This window comes from Ursus maritimus, unplaced genomic scaffold (assembly GCF_017311325.1).
Source record: "Ursus maritimus isolate PB19 unplaced genomic scaffold, ASM1731132v1 scaffold_24, whole genome shotgun sequence".
Lineage (NCBI taxonomy): Eukaryota > Metazoa > Chordata > Mammalia > Carnivora > Ursidae > Ursus > Ursus maritimus.
In genome coordinates, this window is record NW_024424897.1 from 22596583 (window position 1) to 22612745 (window position 16163).

General features: G+C 59.7%; 1 protein-coding gene across 1 annotated transcript in view; it reads left to right on the forward strand.

Annotated features, from left to right (window-relative positions):
- The window catches only part of SRCIN1 (SRC kinase signaling inhibitor 1), a 68616-nt gene that overhangs the window by 47294 nt on the left and 5159 nt on the right, over positions 1–16163 (forward strand). Inside the window, exons 12-18 of the mRNA XM_040640727.1 lie at positions 3591–3721; positions 3883–4030; positions 4364–4610; positions 5053–5287; positions 6887–7041; positions 7307–7459; positions 11872–12018. Coding sequence (XP_040496661.1) covers positions 3591–3721; positions 3883–4030; positions 4364–4610; positions 5053–5287; positions 6887–7041; positions 7307–7459; positions 11872–12018 — 1216 coding nt within the window. The remainder of the gene's footprint in view (positions 1–3590; positions 3722–3882; positions 4031–4363; positions 4611–5052; positions 5288–6886; positions 7042–7306; positions 7460–11871; positions 12019–16163) is intronic.

The window sequence follows — 16163 nt, forward strand, 5'->3', positions numbered from 1 at the left end:
GGGGGGCTACCTGGGCTGGGCTGGACATCAGCCCTGCAGTGGCTCTGGCTTGGCTATGAGAGCGCCCCCCCCCCCCCCCCAGCTCCCATAGCCTCCCTGGGCACTAGGTTGACCAGCAGGCCCATCCTTACCCCTACTCTGGCTGTAGCTCCTGTATGCTTTGCTCTTACTCTGCTTTGCTCTGCCCCTTCCTCTTGCCCCAGCATCTTGCTGGAAGTTAAGGCCAATTCCATGCTTCATTCAGCGTGGCTCTCTCACCTCTTTTTCACCTGTTTTTCTAGCCAAGCACTTGAGCTCTGTCTAGACATTGCCCTGAGGGGTCACCTTCTGCTGACTTGAGACCTTCTGGCCTCTGGAGCCTAACTTGGACTAAGCGAGCATGGGCTTTGTAGGCCTGCTAACTGCACAGCTACACAGGGCCCCACGCTCCTAATGGCCCCATGCTCTGCTGTTGTTACCTTGAAATTCTTAATAATTTTTAAACTAGGGACAAAATCTTCGTTTTTCACTGGGCCCCATAAATTATAGAACTGACTCTCTCCTGACCCTGTACTCTCCTCTCCAGGGCTGAACTTGGGTTGGGAAAGCCCAGCCACTTTCTGCTACTAATGTCTAAACTCGGACCAGTCTGGGGCTCACTTGCAGAGCCTGTCCAAATCAGCCCTCCCAAAACTTTGGCAGGTTTCATGATCAGAAAATCGAGGTGCTAATTGAGCCTAAGGAGGACCCAGTCCCTTCTGCCTGAGAGTTGCAGTGTTGTGTCCTCCTGAAGGCTTACCTGAGTCCTCCTTGAAATGAGGGTCTCTCTCCCCCCTTAGAGTGATGCTCGGGAGTGACCATTTTACAAAACCGGCACACCCTGAGCCAGGCAGGTGTCACACACAGCAGGGAAGAATGGCGGCTCTTTCCCACGTGGCAGAGCAAGAGCTGGGCGGGACAGGGACAGGGACAGGGACAGGTATGGCGTGATCCAGTGGCTGACGTCAGACATGAGTAGATTCTGCTGTGCCACGAAATAGTCGTATAACCTTCAACAAGCCACTTCATCTCCTTGAGCCTCTTTTTTTAATGCCAAAGCTCATTGTGTTAGTTAGGGTAACTGCTATAACTAATTGTATAATGGTTCAAAAGTAACGAACGTGTCCTTTTTTTCCTCGTGGAACAGGACTGGGTGGGCTGGTGGAATGACCCTCCTCCATGCAATCGTTCAGGGACCCAGGCTAGTGGAGGTTTGGCCATCTTCAGTATGTGCCTTCTGAGATCATGCACAGGGTCATTGCCTTTCAACCCAAGGGAAAGGGAAAGGAGCATGGAGGAGCTTCCATGGGAGGTTTTTTGTTTTTTAAAGATCTTTTATTTATTTATTTGACACAGAGAGGGGGAACACAAGCAGGGGGAGTGGAAGAGGGAGAAGCAGGCTTCCCACTGAGCAGGGAGCCTGATGTGGGGCTCCATATGGGGCTCGATATGGGACTCGATATGGGGCTCGATCCCAGGACCCTGGGATCATGACCTGAGCCGAAGGCAGACGCTTAACAGCTAAGCCACCCAGGCGCCCCACATGGGAGGTTTTTATGGGACAGCCCAGGGACAGCATGTCCCCCTTCAACTCACATTGCATTGGCTGGACCCGAGCCGCGGCCATGTCTAACCGCAAGGGAGGCTGGGAAATGTAGTCTGGTGTCTGAGCTCCTGTTTGTGTGTGAACTGGAGGTAATAATGGCTTCCATGCCCGGGAGTTTTGGTGAGGATTAAATAAGGTAATGAAAGTGGAGGGCTGCCCGTGGCACCTGGCGTACAGTAAGCGCTCAGTACAAGAGAATGCTTCAGCTGGCGGTGCTGAGTCACAGGATTCTGTCCTTGCTCCAGCGTGGTCTGTCTTCTCATCCACTAGTTGGATGAAGATGTATAGGCCTGCTGATAAGATTTGCTAGTGACACAGCGCTTTGAGGGGGAGCAAATCTGTTGGATGGTAGAACCGTGCTTCAAAAGTTGTTTCCACCTGGACTGTTGAGCTGAAATCCAGCAGATGGGATTTGACAAAGATGTATGGAAACTCCTGCATGTGGGTCAGGAATGTCAGTGACTCAAGTCACAGAATCGAGATCACTTACCAGGGCAGCCATACCTTCTTTTGCTTATCCATTCATTCACTCCACAATTATTTACCAGACATCTACTCTGCTCCAGGCACCGGGCCAGGTGCCGGCACTTGGAGACAAATCCAGAAGACATGGTCCCTGCCTGCCAGAAGCTACACAGCCCAGCTTGCAAGAGCTCTGAGGGTTTGTGAGGCAGGAAGCAGACCCCCAACCCCAAGTGTAGGGAGTTCCCATTGAGACCTGAGGGAGGAGTGGGAATTAGTCACCCATGTGCGGGTATGTGTGCAGGTGTGTGAGTGTGTGTGTGTAAATGGAGTGTTCTAGGCAGAGGAAGTGGCGTTATAAAGGCCCAGAGAGGGCAGCACACACAAGGACCTTGGAGAAGTGGACATTTCTAAACAGAAGCAAGCCAGATGAGCACAGGGGATGTGGCTGGAGGGAAATGAAGAGCAGCCCCCAGGGACTGACCCTTTACCACCCTTTTCCCATCTGCATTGGCTCATTTATTTATTTATTTTTAAGATTTTATTTATTTATTTGTGTGTGAGAGAGAGCGAGAGAGAGAGAGCACGAGCAGGGACAGAGGCAGATGGAGAGGGAGAAGCAGGCTCCTCTCTGAGCAGGGAGCCCAACGGGGAGCTCGATCCCAGGACCCTAGGATCATGACCTGAGCCGAAGGCAGACACTTAACCATCTGAGCCACCCAGGCGCCCCTGCATTGGCTCATTTAATCATCACCATGGCCCCTGGAGGGAGGAGCTCTTACTACTCCCATTTTTTGGGTGAGGAGGTTGCAGCCCAGACATAGTAGGTAACTTGTCCAAGAGCTCTCTGCTGGGAGGGGCAGAGCTGGGATTGGAATTTGGATCTGTCTGACTCTAGAGCCAAAGTTTCACCCACTACCCTCATGCCCTTCTTCGCTTGGAGTTTAGCCTCAGGGTGAGGGGATCCATGTAGGGTTCAACACAGGGGCTGGGGGATGACTTGGTGTGACTTACCTTTTAGAAAGATGTGGGGTTTAAAACGGCACAAGCTCAGCATAAACCCTCTGACAATCAAAAGCAGTTTTGTCCTCAAGGAAAGAGGCTGAGTGTCTGGATAGTTGAGAAAGGGAAGAGACCTTGGAGGGGCTCAGGCAGCTGCCTGCAGTTCCCTGAAAGACCGCCAGGTTCTCTGCTGCTTCCTTGGCAGAATGAGAACCGGAGAATGCAAGTTACAGGGAAAGAGAGTTGGGAGGATGTTGCTGAGGACCAGAACTTCGATGGTGCCGGGGAGGGTGACGCGGGGGGCAGACCCAGGGCACCTGTGAGGGAACGTGTCGGAAGTCTCATCTCTGGGGCTTGGCATTTCTGATTTCATTTGGGCAGGTAGCCTGGTGGATGGCTTTTAATTTTGATCTGACCGGTGGCCTGATTTCTTGCCATTTGCCCAATTTCAGGGGGCTGGGCTGGGGCCAGAGGGGCTGAGAGGGTGTCTCTCTCGTTGCAGTGACCTGGAGAAGTCGGTGGAGAAGATCCAGCGGGATGTGTCGCACAACCACCGGCTGGTGCCCGGACCAGAGCTGGAGGAGAAGGCGCTGGTGCTGAAGCAGCTTGGGGAGACGCTGACCGAGCTCAAGGGTGAGCCCCGAGGCGAGGAGGCGAGCGTGTGGCACGTGGTCCAGGGTGGGAGTCCCTGCTGCACGCCCACCGCCACCGCCAGGCGGTGCCCTCCCTGCTGCCCCTCCTCCCTAATCCTTGGAGCTGCTCCCTCCACAGCTCACTCCTTCTGGTCCCCTCAGCTCACTTCCCAGGCCTGCAGAGCAAGATGAGGGTGGTGCTGCGTGTGGAGGTGGAGGCCGTGAAGTTCCTGAAGGAGGAGCCGCAGCGCCTGGACGGGCTCCTCAAACGCTGCCGCGGGGTCACAGACATGCTGGCCCAGATCCGAAGGTCTCTCCCTCCCTGACCGCTTCTCTCCTCCCTCCGCTTTCCCAGGAGGTCACCCGCTGGGCATAGATCGATAGATCAGCCCGACCCCTTACCCTCTAGAGGTCACTGATGTACCAACCGGATCTGTACTTCCGCTCTGGCCTGTGACCCCTGGCACGGTGTAGGCTTGGCTCTCCCTTACGCTGGATGCAGTCACTGCTCCCCAGACCCCTCCATCTGTCCTGCCAGATCCCCGAGCCCTCGTCACACCCTGCCTCCCCCAGGCCAGGCTTGCCTTGCATGGGGCCGCCACCGGGTGGGCCTCACAGCTCCTCCTTACTCTCCCAACCCCAGGCAAGTGGACGAGGGGGTGTGGCCACCCCCCAACAACCTCCTGACTCAGTCCCCCAAGAAGGTGACGGCTGAGACGGACTTCAACAAGAGCCTGGACTTCGAGATGCCACCCCCCAGCCCTCCACTGAACCTCCACGAGCTGAGTGGGCCGGCCGAGGGAGCGCCTCCTACTCCCAAGGGGGGTAACCCCACCAAAGGCCCGGATGCCGCTGGCAAGAGAAGCGCGGACAAGGCTGTGTCTGTTGAGGTGCTGGGCCTGGGACGGGGGTGCATGAGCTCGGCTCGCACGTTTTTACCGCCATCCCAGACTGGGAAGTGCCAACACGTGGGTACTTCTTCCTGGGGGAGGAGGAAGTCTGAGAGACGCGTTGATGGTACCATGAGTTCTGCCAGACAGAAAAACATTTTATAAAACGATAACAATCAAGGCAGTGTGATGCTGGCCTAAGAATAGACTATGTGGTCAATGAAACAGAATAGAATGTTCCAAAACAGGACTAAGTATTATCAAGAGAGTAGTATACAATGATGATGGCATTCCGGACTCACAGGGAAAGCGTGGAACACTCAAGAAGTCTGGGGGTGCCCTGGGGGCTGGGCCAAACTTCCTTCTCCATTCCTGGCATATGTGGCTGGGGGAAGGGGCCGTGGCCGCTGCTTGCGTGCTGACTCCCATTCCTCCTCTCCAGGCTGCCGAGCGGGACTGGGAGGAGAAGCGGGCAGCCCTGACCCAGTACAGCACCAAGGACATCAACCGGTTGCTGGAGGAGACGCAGGCGGAGCTGCTGAAGGCCATCCCTGACCTGGACTGTGCGAGCAAGGCCCACCCAGGCCTGGCCCCCACCCCTGACCACAAGCCTCCCAAGGTCCCTCACGGCCAGAAGGCAGCCCCTCGAACCGAGCCCAGTGGAAGGAGGGGCTCAGGTATGGGGGCGGGTAGGGGACTGGTGAAGGGCCCAGGGGAGGGGAGCCCCATCTTCAGGAGCTCTCAGGTTGATGGTGGAGGCACCCGGGCATGAGAATCTCTGCGGTCGAACAGCTGGGGAGGGGAGGTCCTGGGACGTCAGCAGCCTGACCCTCAGCTGCTGTAGGGAGACCCAGAGGACAGGGTGGAGCTGGACTCCACCCGGGGCTTTTCCCACTGCCCTGACTGCGGCTGAGAGGCCCACACAGGAGGAGGAGCAAGCCCCGGCCAAGAGTCACCACCTGCTCGGTGTGACCAGGCATGCGCTCTGACCCAGGCCGTGCGAGACGGGTGTGGTGCTGGTCCTCATGGACATGGTTTTTGGAACCCCCGCACCCACAAGCCTGTGAGCTCATAGGGGAGGCAGAAATACGGCCAGAAATAGCAGTCATCATTCCTTCATTGATTCATTTCTGCCATCTGGGTTTGTTAAGCACCTGCTGGGTGCTGGGTGCTAGGTGCTGGGGAAAAGAAGACAAGACACTACTTGTTTTCAAGGAGCTTAAAATTTAGCGGGGGTGTCATACTAGCAGTTTTGCTTACCAAGCACATGTTATGTGACAGGAACTACTCCAGATGCTTTCTGCACGTTCATCCTTACCATTCTGCAGCAACCCCAGGGCTCAGATACAGTCGTTATTCCCATTTTGCAGAGGAGGACGCTGAGGCTCAGCATAGCGAAGGGATCCGTGCCAGGCCCTGCTCAGTGTGTAAACCGGACACGGGATGCGGGGGCTAACCAGCGGTGGGCTGCAGTCCTACAGGAGGCCCTGGGAGGGCGGGGAGGGCTTCCCACGACAGGTCACTTCCCCTTGGAGTCTTGAAAACAAGGAGGCCTTTCCCTGGACAGTGAGAGAGGGCATCTCAGGGAGAGGCAAGGGCACAGGCACACACCTGCAGGGGTGTGGAGGCCAGGAAGGAGCAAATGGAGCTCGAGCTGAAACGCTGGCAGGCGTGGAACATGCTGGACCAAGGGGCTCGGACATGGCTTGGGCTCATGGGAAGCCACTGGGGCTCAAAGGCAGAGGGCTGTCGGGTGTGAGTGACTTTCCTGTAGGTTGCCCTGGAAACCGCCCCTGCCCCTGGAGAAACAGGGGCAGGGAGAACCTGGTGGGTGGCGTCAGGCTCTGGCAAGTGTAACCGCTGTCTCTTGCTGGAGAAGAGAGGAAGACGGGTGCGGAGCCGCAGCTGAGGGGCAGGGTGGGAAGAGATGGATGGATTAGGGCAGCGCTTCTCAAGCTTGAATGTGTGCGTGAAATCACTGGGAGATCTGTCGAAATGTGGGTTCTGGTTCAGCAGCGTGGGGAGGCCTAAGCTGCCGCATTTCTAACAAGCTCCCAGATGCTGCCGGGGCTGCTGTACCCACACTTTGGGTACACTAAGAGGGGTGCTGGGCCAGTGTTCCGTGGGGAGGTGAGAGAGACGGACGAGGGGCCTGGGTCTTCTCCCTGAGCTTTCCTCACCCCTCCTCCCCGGAGGAGGAAGCAGGGTTTCTCCCCCGGGTGCTGGGGCTCCAAGGTTAAGGGTCCGCTGAGCCCCAGTCCCTTGGCCGCCCACAGATGAGCTGACAGTGCCTCGGTACCGCACGGAGAAGCCCTCCAAGTCGCCCCCACCACCCCCGCCCCGCCGGAGCTTCCCCTCTTCCCACGGCCTCACCACCACGCGCACCGGAGAGGTGGTGGTCACCAGCAAGAAGGATTCGGCCTTCATCAAGGTACTGACCCCACCTTGGGCAGCGGGGTACCCGATGTGACCTCTGAAGACCCTCTGGGGCGGAAGAAGAGAAGGAGGCTGGGGAAGGGTGACTCTTACTGGGGCTTGGGCTTCCGCCGTGGGAAGGGGGCTGCCTCGCAGGGGACGGAAGAAGTGCAAGATGAGGAGCCGAGGCAGAAAGCGGCCTGGCGCTGATGGGGCGTAGGAGGTGAGCTGGTGCTGCAGGGGGACAGAGCCTGGTCTTGATGGGGGCCTGGGCCTTGCAGAAGGCCGAGTCCGAGGAGCTGGAGGTACAGAAGCCCCAGGTGAAGCTGCGCCGCACCGTGTCCGAGGTGGCCCGGCCGGCCTCCACACCACCCATCATGGCCTCGGCCATCAAAGATGAGGACGACGAGGACCGCATCATCGCCGAGCTAGAGGTGGGTCAGGGGCATGTCTGGTCCCTGAGTCCTCAGCCAGGCCCCTCCGTTTCCCCAGCAAACTGACCCTGGGGTGTGGGGTGGTGGGGAGCAGTGACTGGGCTCCTGGGCTCCTGCCGAGGGCTGGTCTGTACTGGAACCCGTCCTTCTGGCCTCGATTTCTCCACCACTGTAAAATGGGGGGAGGAGGTCTAAAGTCCCTCTTTGCAGGGTTGAGTGTTTTTTATTGTAGTCTCTGAGACCCCCACAGGGTCTGCCCCGAGACGCCCTAGGCTCTGACAAACCCGTCCCTGAATTCTGAGAACAGAGTGCTTTAACACCCTGATCCCCAAGTACCCTGAGCTCCCCGCCCCGTGCTGTGAGTCACCCGTACTCAAGTGTTCGCACCCCCCCCCCCAAGTGGCTGGAGACCCTGACTACCTAGGCCTCTGGAGGAGGAGACAAGACGGAGGGCAGAGTGGCCAGTAAGCGTGGTGAGGGGCCAAGGAGTAAGGCTGGGGTCCCTCCCTGTGGGCCATAGGCCAGCACCCCTGTCTTCCCTGTGCCCCCTTCTCCAAACCTGCCCCCACCTTCTGCTCCCCAGGTGTTTGAGAGAAGTTCAGTGTCTTCCCTCCCCCCCACGCCCCGTCGCCAGCCGATCCCCACCTTGCTGGCACCCCAGGACCTGGGGCCCCCTGGGGGCTCAGCCCAGGGCCCCACATGGAAGGTAACGGGCTGCCCCCACCTCTCACGGCTCTCTCTCTGCCTGTGCCTCCACACCTTCCTCTCCTCACCTCTCACGCTAACCCACTAACACGCCAGTCACCTCCCCAAGTCCCACCACTGCCACAGCCTCGCCTGCCTGGACTCACCCCTCCCCGGCTCCAAGGACAGGCGCATAACCCTTCCGGCCTTCTGGAGATTCTAGCAATCTGGTACCCGGCGGCCTCCCCCCCGTGGCCGCATTTTTCTTACAGGCTTGATTGTGAGCTGGGCAGTTGTTCCAGGCTGCGGCCAGAGTTTAGGTCTGACCCAGAGCCTGGGTTTTGTCTCGGTCCAAGACCAGAGCTTGGACCCTGATCACTACATGACTTGAGGTCCAACTCAAAACCGGACTTCGTCCTGAGCTCTTGCCCAGTCCCTGCTCTCCAACCCCCTCCTCTGCCACTGGGGCCTGGTGGGGCTCTCCCACTAGAATCTATGCCTTGCACTGGGGGCCAGGACACCCCAGGAGAAAGGCTCATTTACAGCCTCCTTCTCTCCCATGGCCCCAGTGGTCAGGGAACTTGGAGTAGAAGAAAGCCATGCCCTTCCTTGGCTGCTGGTTCTGTCTTTCAGCACTGGGAAGTTCTGCCTTCTCTCTAACTTCAGTCCTTGCTGCTGTCCTGCTGCACTTATTTTCTCTTTATCTTTCCTTGGGAATGTTGGGGTGGACCTGCTGTCTGCACCCCCAGGGGACTGCACTCGGGGAGGTGAAGCTGGGGGAGGTGGTCTGGGAAACTTTCCCTCTTCCCAGTCAGGTTGGGTCAGGAGAACCTCTGCTCTGGGGAGGGCAGCCTCCCACACTCACGTGCTCACCCGCTTCGTCTGGTTCTCTTTGGCCCACCGTGGGCTCGGTGCTGGCCGCCACCTAATTTCTGGCCTGCTCGTGGCTTGTGGCGCTTTGATTCCTTGGCCAGGGCCGGGGAGCAGACAGGTGGACAAAACCATCTGCTGGGCCAAGGATGGGCACAGAGCAGTCCGAGGAGCCGTCTGGGGATGAGCAGTGTGCAAGGGGTGCCCCCCAGGCTGGCCGTGCCCTTGGCATTTTGGCCCACTGCACCCAGCCCCTGCCTCTCTCTGGCCTCTGGGAGCCAGTCCTGGAGGGGTCCAGTGGGCAAAGCCTCTCTGCTGGCCTTCTGGGCTGGCTTACGCCCTGCATCCTGAGATGCCATCGGGCCGCGGAGCCGGGCAGGCGTGGGTCGCCTCTCTGCTTTCCCAGTCTGCACCCCCCACCTCCATCCAGGTAAGCAGGTGGCAGGGCGGGGTGGGCTGCCTTGGGAGGGGGGCTTGAGGTCCCTGGAATATTCCCCCATGGCTCCTTTTAGTGGAAAGAGCACTGGACTTGGAGTCAGACTGCCTGGGTTCAAATCCTGGCTCTGCCACTAGCTAGCTGTGGGTAAGTGACCTTGGGAGAAGCACATGACACCCCCCTGGATTTGCTCATCTGTCAAGTGGGGACCATAGGAGCAGTCGCCATGTCGTGGGTGATAGTAAGGACTCACGATGAAAGCGTATATGACAGAGCTTGGCACGAGACTCTGCTGGTCTGAATTAGACCGGAATTCACTCGAGCTGGGGGGCTGTGAGTGGGGGCCCCCCAAAGCCGGACCAGGCGATGCTCACACAGAAGCCAAACTCTAGCAGCCGAGGGACGTGAGCCCCTCCCCTCGAGGCTGTGAAGCCCTTGGGTAAGCTCCAGAAGGAGGGGCGAGGGGGCCTGGAGTCTCTGGCCTGAGAAGAGCATGACAGCCCCAGCGTCTGAGGCCAGAGACCACTCAGGTCAGTTCGACAAAGAGCTGATATTGGCTGAGTGCTTAGAATGTGCCCACGCCTGCGTAAGCGCACTGAATTCTCCACCAACTCCGTGCTATTGTTACCTCATTGCACAGATGGGCAGACTCCTGGGAGTGCCCATGGCCCTGCTCCCAGAGCTTAACGCGGGCAGTGGGAGGCAGACCTATGTCTGTGCTTCCCGGGAAACCGGTGTCTCTGCCAGAAAGTGGGGGACCATAGTGTGGGGTGGGAAGGGGCCTGAGTTCTAGTCCCAGCTGTGCCTCTGACTTGCTGAATAAACTCAGTCACCCCCCGCCTCAGTTTCCCCATCTGTGCAAGGAAGCGGCTGGGCTCACCTGTGTCTAAACCCCCATCCCAGCTCAGGGCATTCGGTTTGCAGGGATCAGACTCTCCCTCACCTCTCTTCTCCCCGCAGGCTGCCCCAAGCCCCAGGGCCTTCTGTGTCCCCCGGATCATCTTGACAGAGTGTACCCCCAACCCTCCCTCCCCACCAGAGGCCAGGCCTGAGGAAGCCAGTCCCAGGACAACCCCCACCCCGCGCCCCTGGAGCCTGGCTGGCGGTGGGAGGGGCTGCGATGGTGCCTGGGCCCCACCAGAGGTAATGGCCAAGGCTTCCCAGCCCAGGAGCAGCTTGGCGCCCGAGAAGGAAGGGACAGCTCTGAAGAGACTGGGGATGGAGAGCAGGACCCCAGCGGAAGGAAGACCGGGGGCCCCCTGCCCTTGGGGACCAGCCCCCGATGGGACTCAGGAGTCCCCCACTGTGGAGACCCACCCAGAGAAGACCCCCAAGGACACCGGACAGGATGCCCAACCCCGCAGCCGGGAGCCCAGGGGCCAGTCTGCCGCAGGCCCAGGCTGCACAGTGAGAGGCGCCGCTGCCCAGCGGAGGGACAGCCTGGAGGAGACACTCCGGGAGCTGGAGGCCACCCTGAGCCAGATGGGCACGGCCCTCACCGCGGGACCCTCTGGCAGCCCCCCACCCCTGCCACCCAGTCCCCAGGTGGCTGCCTCCTCCCCTAGCTCGTTCTCCTGCCTTTGTGCTCCAGTCTCTTGGTCCTCAGAGCTGGAGGGAGCTGGGGGGCTGCAGGCGCACCTCGCCAGCCCCCTCCTTCCAATGGCCTTCTCTCAGCTCCTGCCAGCCTCCTGGGAGCCGGCGCCGGGTGAGGTTTGCAGGCAGAGCCCCGGGAGGCTGGGAAGCTGGCCTACCCAGGGATCAGCCCAAGCAGCCCTGGCAGGGACCGGTCCTCTCCCCTCTGCTCTGTATCTGTAAACCAACCAATAAAGTTCTGTCCTCCTTTTCCGTCCCCACACTCCCCTCCCCCTCTCCTGTCTGAGTCTCTTTGCCTCTGTTGTTTCTCTGTCTGCACCTCTGAATCCCCAGAGTCCTTCTGGGCAGGATGGTACCTGGGTGGTTCAGAGGAGCTGGGCTTGTCCGTCTCTAGGGAGACTTCACCCCCATCCTGCCATTCAGAGGAAGATGCGGGTCCCACTCTGCCATTTTAAAGATCCTCCTCAAATCTCAGGCATGCTCTGGGAGACTCAGAAAAGGGTACCTCAGCAGGAGTGGGGGTGATGGCAGCCACTCTCTCTTTAGAAGTGGCTCCCCCAGGAGGGTACCTGCTGCCCCTGGGCTACTCAAGGGAACCACCAAAGAGCTCTCGCTGGGGAACTGCTGGGAACCTGGCCGGGGGACCCCTTAACCCTGGCCTCAGAGAGCGGACCTGGGTCCTGGCTAGGGATGTGGCGGCAGGGAGGTGCAAAGGTCTCCGGGTCTCACAGAGCCCCCTGAGGCGGTCCCACGCCCAGAGACCCCACCCAGCGCCTGGGATGCCTGTGGGATCCCACCTCCAATCCCCACCCTGTTCCTCTTCCTGCAGAGCGGCGGTGGCAGCGTGCCACCCATGAAGGTGGTGACTCCAGGGGCCTCCCGGCTGAAGGCGGTCCAGGGCCAGGCGGGCAGCCCCGACAAAGGCAAGCACGGCAAGCAGAGGGCGGAGTACATGAGGATCCAGGCCCAGCAGCAGGTAGGTGTGGCCCCGTGGGGGGCGGGGCTCGGCCCCTCCAGGCCCCTCCCCTTCCCTTCCCCCGGGGTTCTGAGTGCTCCGCGGCGAGCGGGGCGTCTCCTGCCAGCACTCCCGAGGCCACCTTCCTGCCAGCTGCCCAGAGGCCTCGTCCCCGCCAGGAAGGCCCCAGCGGCCCCCTGAGCCATCTTTTCCCTCCTCCTTCCAACCCCAGCACTCTGGATCTGGTTTAGAACATCTATTTTCAATCAGGCCACTCCCTCACCTGGCAGAGAAGGCCCTCTCCCCAGCTGCTCCTGGGAGCCCTCAGGTCCCCCCAAGGCCCGGCCTGCCCTGGGGTGAGGGAGGGGCTTCGATGTCCGTTTGTCTTCCTGCCTCAGCTCTGCTCTGCTTCCTCTCCCTGCTCTCAGCCCCCTGCTATCTTGGGGGGGGTACCCCATTGTCATCAATCCTCCCTCTTGGTCCTCAGGCCATTTCCCAGCTGAGGGAGAAACCAATTTTGCATCTGCTTTTCAGTGTTTGGGCTTTGGTGGGTTCCACTGATGTCACTGGGGAGAGGGAGAAGTACTGTGGCCCCCAGGGGGGTGGGGACGGCAGGGGTGCTGTACCCTCTTTCAGATGTCGTCATCGGGCCTGGGGCCGGTCTGTAGAATTGACAGCCCCACCCGTGGGTGTTTCTGTCCTGTGACCCACTGTGTGGCCTGGTCAGAAGGTGCAGGGTGGTCCCTGGGCCTAGATACTGAGAGAGAACTTCCGCGCCCTCATTTGGTTCAGGAAGTATTTCTGAGCAGCTCCTGCGTGCCAGGCCTGTTGGGGGTGCTGGGGTGGGCGTGGGCACTGTGAAATGTCTAGATGCTGTGACCTGAAGAAGGTTCTAGGTTCTGAGGCAGGAGGTTACAGATGGCAAGTCCAGCTCCCTTCTTTACAGAGGAAGGGACAGTTCAGAGAAGGGAAGGGGCTTCCCGAAGGCACACAGCAAGGTGACATCAGAGCCAGGACAGGACCTGGGAATCATAGAGCCCTTCCCACCCCACAGTCCTGCGACAACCCTGGGCTGCTGGTTTCCTGGAGGGACCCGTGGAGGCGGGCCATCCAGGACTCACCTGCCCCTGACCAGCCTTCCTTCCCAGCTCCCCGCGGGCCCACCATCTTCCTCATGAGGCCCCAGACACAGCATGCAAATCCCACCCCAGCTCCTTGTCCTGCCTCCACAGTGCCCGAGTTCCCCTCGTCCTGTCCAGACTGGTCTGTCCTTCGTCTCCAGAATAGCGGCTGACATGCGCGGGGCGCTCCCTTGTGCAGGACACACACGTTCTCCCGTTTCCCCTTCACCACAGCACTCTGAGGAATCCCCACTCGACAGATGGGGAAACTGAGGCTTTACCCACGGTCATGCAGCTGGCAAGGGGTGCGGCAGGGTTGGCCTCCAGACTGCCCGATCCCCCTCCCCCCTACACACCTTGCCTTCAGCCTCTCCAGTAACTGCTCTGCTGTCTGTCACCCTGACTGCCCGTCCTGGGGCACCCAGCGCCCCTGTCACCTCTGTGGCCTCCGTGCCCCCCCCCACCATTCGGTCCCCAGCCCACTTGGTCTTTCCTCCATCCTCCTGCCAGGGCTAGGCCTCCCGCAGGCCCCCAGCGCGCACGTGTGCGCGCGTGCGCGTGCACACACACACACACACACACACACACACACACACAGGCATGCTGTGTAGGCCCTCCCTTCCTCTCCTCCCTGGCCAGCCCTCACCCTGACCCTCCTGACTCCTTGCTGGGCGTCTCTCCTCTGCACGCCTCCTCACCTCGCTGTGACCGCTGTGACCGCTTCCTCCCGGGCCTCTCTGCTCCCCATACCACACACTCCTCTCCCAGGGCACCAGGTGCCATCTACCCCTGCCCCGGGGCTCTGTTCTGAGCCCAAGCCTGCCCCTCAGAAAATGTCACCCACCCCAGGGGCCTCCACAGGCCCACAGGCCTGGCTGTGCCTCTCGCTTTCACTTTCTGGTAGCCTTTCATTACAAAGCACCTTGTCCCTAACAAAGGAATGTCTGTTCCTTGTGGACCTTTCTAAAGATGCAGGATGAAAACCACCCGATGCCTCATTACCTAAATGCATGCCCTTCTAGGATCTCCCTGTCACTTCTGTCACCTCTAACCTATTTTCCCAGACCTGTGGGCTGGGGACAGATGTGAGGAAATTGCAGATTTGATTATGTCACTCCCCCAACTTCAAACCCATGCCCACGGCTCTCCGCCAGGGGAGAAAATCCAAAGTCCTTCACCTGCTGCCCAAGGCACTTCCACGACCAGCTTGGGCTCCTTCCTCCCGGTTCTCCTGGTGCCCTCTGTCCCACACCCTCCGTTGGCTGCAGCCACTCTGGGTCACCCGGCCCTCTGTCCTCTGGGCCTGAACACCGCTCCCTGTCAGCTCAGGCTGGGAACTTGGTTAAGTCCTCTGCCTTCTGCTGCCTCTTCCCTCATCTGTACGATAGAGACAAAAACCCAGCAGCAGGTTTCGGAGGTCACATCACACCAGGTGTGGGAAGGAACTGGGAACGCCCCCAAGTGCCCTGTGAAGGACGGTCCCCTTCGTCCTTGGTCGTTGTCCTTTGGTATGCTTGTCAGCGCCGAGGGCTGGCCTTTCTCTCATCACGTGGTTCTAACACTTGGGGCTCCAAGCTGCCTTTGACAATGACTGGGAAGGAGCATGAAAGTGCCAGGGCCAGAGACACCAAAAAGGGGGAGAAAAGAGTTCTGAGATGGGGCTGCAACAGTGCCTTATACTCCAGAGAAATCAGAGGAAACAATTGAACAAAAGCCCGTGGATGTCATGCTCAAGACCCAGGGCTGGGATGGTAGCCAGATTCCCAGGGGTGCAAGGACCCGGGGCCTGCTGCAGATGGGAAACCACGGACCCCTCCTCTTCTACTAGGGCTAGGAAATCTGGTCCATCTCCTCAGAGGGTCCTGCGGTCCCGTCATCCCACCTCCCCGCCCCCCGCATGGCTGCCTTCCCTCCCGGGGGTCCCAGGCCCACAGATCGGGTTAGGAGCAGGAGAACCTTTCCCAGAGGCCCCTAACTGCTCTCCCCTCTCTTCCTGTTGCCCCATTCCTGAATCAGTCACTGGCAAGGAGAACGGAATTGCTCGAATTGGTTAGATTGCTGGAGACCCAGCCCACCCTTGGGCTGGGGGAAAGGCCCACCTCTCCTGACAGACCAGGGCTGATTCAGACAGGATTTTGGTTGGAAGGAGGGCGTGTGGGCAGCAGAGGAAGTGGCCCTGGGAGTGGCCCTGGAAGAGGCACCAACAGGGTCTGCCACAACAGGGTGACCTGTCCCTGTGTGGAGATGTGTGTCACAGCGGGGAGGGGCGGGGCAGTGTGCTCCGGGCTCCAGGCGTCAAGCCACTGCCAGACCCTGACCTGCAGGAAGAGTAGGGGTGCAGGGCTTAGCCGGCTAGGCCCCGCTAACCGTTCCAGGCCCCCTGCCCGGCTGAAAGTTGGAGGTTTCTGCCTTGCTGCAAAGGGGACGGGTCTGCTTCTCTGGACATACTTGGAAGTGACAGGAGAGGGCTGGTGGGTGAAACGAAGTGACAGAAAGCTCCAGAGACGGCAGTTGTGTTACCTGAGAACTTCCGCATCACGAGACAGGGCACTGGGCACGGTGGGCGTGTGCTCCCTCAGCTTCAGGAGAGGGGACTTTACCTGTTGCTTCGGCCAGTCCTGGGAGGGAAGGGGGCTGAGGGGGCAAACAGGGGCTCACAGAGCAGCCACAAGCCGTCTGGGTCTCCGTGAGGAAGGAGTGGGGCCGGGGGTCCACGCAGGCCGCTGGCCGCTTCAGCAGCTGCTATGGAAAGGCCCTGCACTGGCTGTGGGAGAAAGGGGCCATCGCCTGGGTGAGGACAAGTCACCTGAGTGAATACAGGAGTCAGGTGGCCGCACAAGCTGGGAGGCGGTTGTTCCAAAGACTAAAGCTCAGAATAGACTGGGGCTCTTGACAAACACTAAAGGGGAGGAAGACAAAAAGCTTTTAACTAGAGAGATGGGTCGAGAACAAAGAGGACAGCCAGGAGGGAATCAGCAGCGGGCTTGGGTCGGGGTGAGATGTAAGGAGACAAGCAGGGGCTCCCCCCCCCCCCCCCCCCCCCCC